General features: G+C 34.5%; 1 protein-coding gene across 3 annotated transcripts in view; it reads right to left on the bottom strand.

Moving 5' to 3' along the window:
* Nucleotides 1-10,785, bottom strand: part of CDIN1 (CDAN1 interacting nuclease 1) — a 121,520-nt gene that overhangs the window by 89,138 nt on the left and 21,597 nt on the right. For 2 of the 3 annotated variants that reach the window (XM_021539303.3, XM_021539304.3), the window contains exons 2-4: nucleotides 6,041-6,086; nucleotides 5,121-5,185; nucleotides 1,854-1,914 (exon numbers count right to left, since the gene is read on the bottom strand). In XM_021539303.3, coding sequence (XP_021394978.1) covers nucleotides 1,854-1,914; nucleotides 5,121-5,185; nucleotides 6,041-6,086 — 172 coding nt within the window. The remainder of the gene's footprint in view (nucleotides 1-1,853; nucleotides 1,915-5,120; nucleotides 5,186-6,040; nucleotides 6,087-10,785) is intronic. The other variant, XM_021539305.3, reaches the window with a different exon arrangement.

Here is a 10,785-nt window from a genome sequence, read left to right as displayed (position 1 = left end):
CTGACAATTTCATTTAAAAAAAAGAATTAGAAGTACTTTTATAAACCCTCAAAAAACATCCCCAAAAGATAACAATATGGAGCTTTTCCTATTTAACAGAGCTGCTACATACTGTAATACAGCTATGTTATATATTTCTCATCAATTTTTACAGTTTCCACTGATTAAATATATATTGACTCATAAAGTATTACCATTACATCAATTGTCAGCAGATGCAAGAGTATGTCATTTAAATATTAACTATCACATAAAAATGGCAGCTTGATTGTTTGGAAGCAGTAATCTGGCACTGGTTATTGCCACGTTTCCCTAATGCATTGGGTGGCAGTCACGAAATGCATTGCCTTTCCGATATACCTGCTACTACAAAACCAGAAACAAATAAGTTTTTTATGTACCTCCCCTTTCCCTTAGACTTAATTTTTATTTATTTCTGAACTGCAGATATCTTTGATCTGAATTGCAAAAATGCATTAGTGAAATATAAACAAAGATATGCTCACTGGAGTCAGAAATTATATGCATCATCTCTAAATCAATGCAAAAAATATACAAAGAAGCAGTAACAGATATATTACTCTGTGCTTGAAATATTTTTATGACAGTTCCCATATAATATAGGTGCAATATATCATCCATTGGGATGTTTACCTAAATTCTTAGTAAGATTGTACTTATTTATGTAAAGTACATTCTAGTCTCAGTACTTCAAGATTTGTCTTTTCCAGAGATGGTAAGAAGCTACACATTACCACTAATATGAAATAAATTCTTGATTTTATGCTAACTGTATGATCAGGTTACACAGCCACTTCACAGACCATTAGAACCTTCCAGTAATTGATAGGTAATCACTCATTTGCTGGCTGCAGCAATGTACATGAGAGAAAAAACATTCTTTTTTACTAATGTAACATGTAGAACTTACTGCTATTGCTACACTTAATGTTCACAGTGCCATATCATTTTTAATGCAAACACTCATTTTCTGCTTCCTTCTTACATTTTCTATTAAAAGGCAACACAAAACAGCATATATTTCATTCTATCCCTTTGAGGATTGCATAAGCAGTTCCAGGGAGTATCAGCTATTGTACTGTTACTATTACAGTAAATAAATATTTTAGAGTTTAAAAAACAGGTATTTCATCAATTTATTTTTTTCTAGGAAACTACTTGCCACTTGCTCTAACTTTTAACCTCTTCTTTAATGTAATGCTAAGATAGAAGTTTTTAATACAAATAACACCTTGTATAACAAGGCAAATTCATATTCTAGTTAATAAACAACATCAATAAATTTTTCAAGACTTTAATGGCATCCTTACAGAACTTTCCAAACACTGAGGAATTTATTCTCCTTAAGTGCTTTACCTTAAGCAGTTTTCATTAGCCATTCTCTAATCCGTATGAACAGAAATGAACGGAGCCAGGATAATTATCTGTTTTAAACCTTCCTATTACTAAGAAATAGTAATAACTTAGATGGGTTTTGTTATTAAAGGCAAGGACTCAAACTGATACAACTCCATTTAATCAATGTAAGAATTTTTAGAAAGTTTATGCAATAAAGACCTGCAGTCTGTTGGAAATTTTCAGCAAAATACAAATTCAGGGTATCCTACACATTTGCCTTGAAGTTAAAAGACTAATTACATGAACTGATTTATTAATAAATGTGGCTTTTTGTCTAATTATTTTAAGTACTAACAGACTGGGGAACCATTTTAAATGTCTAATGTGCCTTGAAACCATTTTTTTTAGGTTAATTACATTTCTCACTATAGTCACTATAGATATGCCCCTTAGGTTTTACACTGGAAGATTAAAAAAAAAAGAAAGATGATTACCTCATTGGCCAGGTCCAGTAATACTGGGGCAGCTGCATTTTTCATCACCCCATTCAGGTACCTAGACAAGACAAAGCCAGGTAATTTTGCAATGGCAGGAAAAGACCAGTTTATACATGTCAGTATCCCTTGTGAATCTTTTTCATTTGGGGGAAAATACCCCATTACAGAGTATTTAATGGGCAATCTTTTAAGAAGTAAGTATTTTAAGCAACCACTAACTCTCCAGGGTTGTCTCCTATTCTAGTCATCTGCAAAATATATCCATTTCAATGAGGACACTGGTAAAAAATCCAATATATCAAGAAATTAAAAAAAAATGTGGCTTAAGACACACAAATAAATTATATCTGTACTACTTAAAGATCCATCACAGACAAATAAACCTCTATTATTCACAATAAATATTTTTGGTTCCACATGACCTTCAACTATGAAGATGGACTGTGTATTTAAACCAATTCACTGGTACACAAAAAACCATAAATTCTCAAATTTATTCCAGATTTTATCAACTGGGCAGTAATTTAAATACTAAAGGCTTACTTTAGTGAAATCAGTCTAACAATTAATATTCTACAAAGAAAACAAGAAATATTTAGGATTCAATAAATGTTGATAGAAAGCCATTACCCTATCAGTGGCAAAGGCTTAATGTTTCTAGTTGAGGGTATTACAGAATGATGTTTCTGACCATCAATTCGCACAATATTGCTTTGCTCACTTCTGTTACTTTCACAACTTGGTATTTACATTTTGATAGAACTTGAAACCTGTGTTCTGAAGCTGATGGGAAGGAGCTATGATATTGGAAGCCACTTTCTGCTTTGCAGCCATGTGGAAAAGAACAATAGTTACCAACACTTGAACCTGCTCGTTTATCCTATCTGTATTCGCATAGCACATCATTACTGACATCATTAGAAGGCCACAGCCTTTTCAGCTCTATCATTATCTATCCATCAGAAGACACTCTTCTGCTCATTAGTTACAGACATTAAAATTCTTTGTCATTTTACCTTTCTGTGAAATGGGTGGTACACCTTTTATAAAACCCCTTCAAATAAGATTAGATAGAGGGCTTTTTGCTTGCAAGTTATTCTGAAGCTTAATGAATTAAGAAAATGAAAAAAGCTTTTTGCTGTAAACTATTTCAGTTCCACATTAAAAAAAAACACACACACACAAAACGTGTTTAAACATTGTAAATTTATAACAGAAGAAAATGAGATATCATACACAAAATACAAAGCCAGGAAAATGTACTTGAGAATGAAGTTCTCAAACATGCATGTAGATGATCAAACAGCAATAGTGAGAATGAAGTAAATTTCTGTCATATATTTCTAATGCTTCTGGCAACTCCATTATAGACTAACAGGTCTCACATGCTGAAGGCAATAAAGTTCTGAAAACTTGCTGATCCTTCTTGTACTTTGTGCTTGCCTAAGTGTCAGACTAGTAAGTCTCAGCCAAGTAGAAGAAACTACTCTACTCAGCTATTTTACTTGCTCCTAACAGGGACCACTGGAAATGCCTACCTTCAAAACCTGGTAGATTCTGACCTAAGAAAGCAATGACAGCACAATTATCTGCTTGTATGTCGGCAGAAATACTAAGGAGCATAGCATTCAGTCTGGGGTTTACAGTAGTAAAGTGGATGCTACAGAAGAGCAGAGGAGAAGACATGTTTGTCATATTTATGCCTGAAGTGTTTTAAAGTGGCTTCTATCTCAAGTTGTCTGTTTCTGTAGCCTCCTAAACATACTACACAGTAAATCTATTAAAACAGAACTGAAATGAGTTTTTTAGCTATTGACCAGAACAGCTCTGATTTTAAAACATGTGCATTTTACTCAGCCATGTTAATACACTTGCAAAATGACATACTCAGAAATAGCATAAAGAATGATTTTCCCTACCACTACCATACAGCTTCATACATAATGCATTAGTTATGTACTGCTATCATACTTCAGACTACAGAAGAAGACAGGAGACCAAATCCTCCTACCTGATGTGAGACAAACTTAATCATACCTATAACCCTACTGACGCCACTACAACTGCTGCTTTGCATAAAGCGAAATCTTGTCCCATGTGGTAGGTTGAAGTTTCAGGCTGGAACTAGTGATTTACAGATACTCTAAGAAAAGGGTTACTTATGCAGCAGTTACAATTACCACAAACCACTACACTAAAACTGTGCTGGTGAAAAATAATTAAAAGTAGTACTGTATATGCATGTTATTAGCATAACAAGATTTTTAAGCCAATATTCTTCCTAAACAAATATCAACCCTAGGAAAAGTGTGATGTGATCCAGTACAAATTTTACAAAACAATACAACTGCTAAAAACCAAAATCAAACACCCAAACTAGTACACTTTACACTAGATATTCTAAACCAGTGTCTGATATAATCAGGCTGAGGTTAAGTTTTAAACACATGACTTTGGCAGAAGCACATTTAATTGTTTACAAATGAAGGCTCTTTGTTTATTTTCTTGATTCATACAGATTAGTATTAAGCACGAATATCACACATCACAAGTATGAATTCATTTGCCATGCATGCTCTTCAGATATGTCAGTCTACAAAGTAATATTTTAATTGCATATCTTTACCTGTTATCACTATGCCCCAATTATGTCACTGGAATATTTTTAGTAAAGCCTATGGAACTAAGACAAAAACTACAAGGTGTAGCAAGCACAGTTTATTAGCTCAAGATGCAAACAATTGCAAAATGACATAAAGGTTTTTCATCCTCCCTTAAAAACTATTTCTGACACTTCTGTTGATAAAACAGAAGTGATCTAAAAATTAGTGTTTTAACTGGCAATACATGAATATGTAACTTTTTGTAATGTAACACAAATGTTGTTTTAAACAAGCACTGTAACAGAACAAGCTCTCTTGCTGTAAAGAAGTCATCAAAATCAGTGTTGACACAGAAATCCTAAAAATTACAAACTATAGGCAATACATAATAAACGCGATCACATACACTGGAAAAAATATTTGCTTATCCTGACTTAGAGCCAGGGAAGTAAACTCTTTCTTAATGAGAATGACCAAATAATGAAAAATTTCTTATTTCCAGTGAAAAACATTTTTATGTGAACCATTCTGTATTCCCAAATTCTTAATTTATTGTTATATACAATTAGCTTCATAAGCTAATTTACTCACTTTTTTTTAATTACTGCTGTAAAACCCAGTAGCTATGATAAGAGTCTTAACTGGGGTGGGGAGGTCATACCTTTGGTAGTAAGTTTCGATAGCTTCAGCAGTGTGATGCTTGGCATGTGTTCTTTTGATTTGTTTCTAGAAAAATGAAAAAACCAGGACTTTTAAAAAGGTGTCAGATCAAAACACAGAAATCATGACTACACAAACATGCGATCCTTGGCTACACTTTGATAGATGTGAATCATGCTTTTAGATTCCATACAGAAATGACATTCAATCTACCTATTGAATTGAACGTCTTCAGACTGTGTACTGCAATGTACCATATGTAAAAGGCAGTAAGGTCACAATAATTGAATCTAAATAAGTTTACTGAAGGCTGCTGAGGGCAAAGAAAAACTTGTTCTCTCTTTCAACCTTTGTATTAATTTTCCCTCAATTCAATTCCATCTAAGTCTGGTACACTCTAGTTTTACAATTCAATTGGCATTTTTAACCAGGAAGAACATTGCTTAAAAACAACTTATTTGAAAAACTACAAAAAGTAATTCCATAGAGACTTGCCACTTGACTGACACCTGTCATCTCATGATAAATGACTCCATTTTCTGCCTCTCTTGCCTTCTGCCACTCCGGCAATGGTCATTTATCATCATCTCTGTCAGCAATGGAAAGCAGCACTGACAGTGCAAGTCAGCAAACATTTAGCACATGGAACCACGCAACACAGGGAAATTATTATTGTCAGAATAATAATGGTTTAGCATAATTTATTACAGGTCCACCAAATAAGCAAAGGCTAGATGTTATTAGACAGATGGATGGGTAGGTTTGGCAGCCATCCACTGAGACTCAGGCGGTGCTTGATGTGGAAAAAGGAACATCCTCCAAACCAATCAGAAAGCTGGCAGTTCAATTACAAAGAAATAAAGGGACATTCATCATTCAATTAGGCACCTGTCAACCCTCACAAAGGAGAAAACTTCTAACCTGGTACTCCTGGGAGAAGATGCTCAGCAGAGTGGACTGCGATTGACTGGAACAAATAAAAGAAGGACAAAGTTAATTACTGGAGTGCACTGCAAAGAAACAAAAGAGAAGGGAGCTTCAAAGGTAGGCCTGCTGCCCTGTAATCTAACAGAACATGAAAACAAGTGTGGAAAAGTTGTTCCAGATGAACACCTCAGACAAAGGCTTCCTGCTGCTAGGTCAAGGAGAGAGCGTATGAGGGAGGGGAGGAAAATATAGCAAGAATTTCAAATCAAACTAGCATATTGTTTGGGTGATTCAACTTCAGAACCCAAAAGTTCTACCAGGAGCAAATAGTGGAGCTAAAAGATAACAGGGAAAAAAGGAAATTAAAAGCAAAATTTCCATTAAAAATTGATGGGGTTAAATTCCATCAGCATTTGGGAACATGCCGCTTGTTCACTGGCAACGTATTGAAATTCATTTTGTTAGCAGCAAGGGAACTTCTTCAGTAGCTGTCTCATATTCAGGTTAAAAACTTCCCCCTCTGTCAGAAGTAGCATATGGGACCAGTGGAACATTCCCACTGAAACTGATGTGCTTTGAAAATGGAAACTTTCACAGCAGGAAGCCAAGATTCCCCGGAGTCGGTCATTTCCAAAAGCTGCCATAAGCTTCATTCATCTAAGGCTCCACTCAATGTCGAACACCTGGCAATGAAGCAACCTGGAAAGCATTCTTCCCAAGTGGGAATTTTTCTCTCTGAATTGTTAACATTTAGAAAAGAGACAAGATTTTTTTTCCTCTGAAAGGCAATCAATACCACACCACTACTGTTTTCAATTGTCCTCTGTGGATATATCTACCTCATCACATCCTGAATACTACTAATTACTCCTGATATATTTTTCTACTACATGCAACTTGAACAAATTATAGTCTCAATAAATCGAGTTTTATGGTACAGCAAAGCATTATGAATAATTAACATTTTTTCCTTCCATGAACTTACCTACTATAGCACAGCATAGGTAGTTCAAAGATTCCACAATGTCTAAAGTCTCACTCTTCTGTCAGATTTTTTGTGTGTGAATTTAACACTGGTATCATATCATAATTACATTAAAAGTATGTATTCTCTCCATGCATAAATGACCCTTCTCCTTCCAACTGTAACACTTCAGAAGCAATAATTTAAAATAAGGAAGTCCTACTCTCACTTTCAAAAGGGAACACTGAGGCACAAAACAACTAAATGGTTGGATCAGAGTTAAACAGACAGTACATATATGCAGCATGGTATAAAGTTACCTCTAAACCAAGCAGCTGAAGAATCAGGAACAAAGTGGCTAGATTAATGCAGTGCTGTATAAAGAACTTACAAATATGCCTTATCCATAGCTGTGCTTCCAGGCTTTTTGCCATAATTATGTATTTTGGGCTTGTCTGCCCAGCACAACATCTGTGTGACAACAGTAAACTGAGCCTTGATCTTTGGTATTTTACACATGGGACTGTTCACCCTGAGTACTCACTGAGATTGAATGTTAAAACTGTAGAAAAATGATAGCAACAGAAACTGACTAATATATAGATTTATTAAATTAATGGATTACAGAAAAAATAAGTCAAATAAAGTAAAGAATTTTTATAAAGTTTCTATTAAATTAAACAGTATTTAAATAATATTTATTTAAGTATACATGTGACACAGAGGCCAGGTGTTACATACCACAAAGCCTCTCCAAAAGGTGCACAATCCAATTATGACAACCTGCAACCTGCACATGTTCACTAGAAGGTGAACAAAGGAAAGAAATTAAGATTATATACTTACACAGGCTATATACATACAGAAAGCTAAGGTATCTCAAGTTGATTTAAAAAAAATACAAACCTGCAGGCTATAAATAAGTTGGATACATATGGCTACCTAATGGCTCACCAGATAATTATTATTACCTTGTATAGCTACATGGTCATAATGGTAGAACTGAATTTAGAGATGTGGAAAAAAAATCCCAGAACAGATCAGGACAGCATTTGACTAGATCTCTGGTTTGAGTTCTCCTCCACTGACATAGCAGTTTTTGTGGTTTTATGCTATTCCTGGTATGTTAACCGTACTTACACTACCATTATCCTATTATACACTGACACTGACATATCAGAAGAAATTAAGACCATTATCCCTCTCTCCCTTTACACTCCACTTTTAATGGCAGACTTGGAAATGCTAGGTTAATGACCTTGATGACTTTCAAGGTCTTCTCAAAACTAAATGTTTCTCTTATTCTTGTCAATTTTATTTGTCCCTTTGGTGTCCTTGGATTTTGACCTACTTCAATTTATATCAACACTCTTCTGCTATGCTTCCAATTGTTCAGATAATCTAGGACTTAGCATGAATACTGAAAAAATTCATTCCAATAACAGTGAAAATTAGATATATACTGGATTGCAGTACAGAAACTTTATCACTGGGACAAAGAGAATTATTTCAATAACACCATTCAAATAATTACAAGACTTACTATGGATGATCTTTCCCCTTCTCCAGAAGTGGATTTGTATCTTCACATGGCTGCTTCCATGCTTCTCTTGGTTAACATCGTTCCTGTCTTAAACACTAAAACCACTCCTCTGCCACTCAGTGTTTTCTTGCTACAATGCCATTGAGACAACTTCCTGGCAAAATGAAGTAGCTCCTCAAAACACAGATGGAGCATCTTTCACAAGATTCTATTGAGTGAAAACTGATACATCATGGTTTCTGAAAAAGGCACTACTGTGTACTTGGAGAGGAAAGAGGAGTCATGAACATGAATTTCAATAGCAAAACAGCATGATCACAACTGCTGATACTGACAGCAAGAATACTATCACAGAAGTTACCATTACTTCTAGAGGAACAGCTAAATTCCCAAGGCTCCATCCATCCTCTGATACTTCTATACAAGATTCCAAAGCAACAAATGAGCAGACAAATGCATTTATCACTGAGCTATCCAGGAAAACAAACATAACACTGAAAGTGTTTTTTTATTCAAAATAACATTTGAGTACTGTATTATTGCCTTTCATGGAATAAACTATATAGTAAGCCTCATGGCTTACTTGAAGACTAGTAATATAGACGCTTGTGACAGCAGACACTTTTGTTGAGAAACTATAGAGCTAAGGTAATAATTAACAATTTTCTGAAACAAACAAACAAAAAACCCAAAAGTCATAATTCTGAGTACTACCTAGTTTAAACATTTAATAATCTAACCTGTTATCCTCTTGTGGAATTAAGTATATTGTCCACGGAAATCAGCAAATTTTCTCTTAAGTTCTGTAGCGACAACTTTCATGGAAACATTTTCTTCTGCAATTCCAGACAGTAATGAATCTAACTCCCAGACCTCTGTCCAAAGCATCCAGCCTCGCTCTTTAGATATCCTCTTTTACTTGTATACTGGCATCCACAGTGATGACAATTTACCTTTTGTTGCCCCATGCTGATGCCAGTGCCATAGTTCCATCTGAACGCTTGATGTATTTCATGCTCTTGTCAATATATAGGGGGATTTGAGCAGAAAACTGAAATCTAAAGTTGGCTAAAAATGCCCATTTTTTAAAGATAAAATTACTTCTATTTTATAAAATGAAGTGCAAGTTCTAGGTTCTTAGTGATACCAAGATATAAAAATTTGCCTGCCATTAAAAAATAGTATTACAGTTATGAAAGTTCGTTCTAATACACAAATCCAACATTTAAGTTGGATGCCCAAGACAGTCCAGAAAAAGGGATAAGAGAAATGATCTCTAAGAACTTAGATATCAGTCAATCTAGAAAGAAAACTGCAAGTTTGGTGCTAGGAAAAGAATATGCCCTTTGGTCAATTAGTACATAAGAATAAAATTTAGACCATTCTCTTCTAATCAATCTCAGAATTTGTAGACAAAAAATGCCATAATCCCTAGAAAGTGCTTCGAAAATGTTCTGGTTTGCAATGAGTACTCATATATAAAATAGTAACAGATAAGTTACTACTTCATATAAGCAGTTTACTGCTTTATAGCTAGAGTACATACAAAACTTTGAAAGCAATTTAATTGTACCAGATCATCACCTCAATAAAACAGAATTGCAGATGCAACCAAGATTTGGAGAGCTGTCCAAGTTAATATTCGCTACTTACTTCAGCCTCACCAGGAGAAAATCCAAGCATAGCAAATGTTTTGCAAATATTATATTATCAGCCCTTGCAAATAATCAATTCTTTACAGTTAAGATGAAACTTACAGTTTTTACTTTATTTTCTGAGATTCAAAACATGCAGTTGTAGGTGCAAACCAAGATTCCACTTGTTTCTTGTTTCATGTTTTAGAATGAGTTTCCCTCACTTTTAAGTCTATGGTTGCTGCCTAAAGTAGAAAGAGTAAAAAATCAGTTTTACATTTAATTTATTTTAACATGGAACAAAGGTAGAGTATCTAAAGAGATTTCACACAATTGGAAACAAGGAGGAAAGCATCGTCCATAAGACAAATTTGTTATAGATAAACAGAATAGCTTCATTGCTTCCTTTTCATAAAATGGAATATTCCACCTAATTAAAAAGATATTGGTTAAGAAACAGAGTGTAGGGGCAGGAGCTGTGTTTCCAAAATTCAAAAGCTATTACCTGAGAAATCCCAAAGCTGCAGTGTCAAACCTTCTCTCTGAAGAACATAACACTGCCACTCAAATATAGCAACAATTCAATAAAGGGGGAAAA

The sequence above is a fragment of the Lonchura striata genome, chromosome 6 (genome assembly GCF_046129695.1).
Source record: "Lonchura striata isolate bLonStr1 chromosome 6, bLonStr1.mat, whole genome shotgun sequence".
Taxonomy (NCBI): Eukaryota; Metazoa; Chordata; class Aves; order Passeriformes; family Estrildidae; genus Lonchura; species Lonchura striata.
This window is presented reverse-complemented; position numbering and strand designations above follow the sequence as displayed.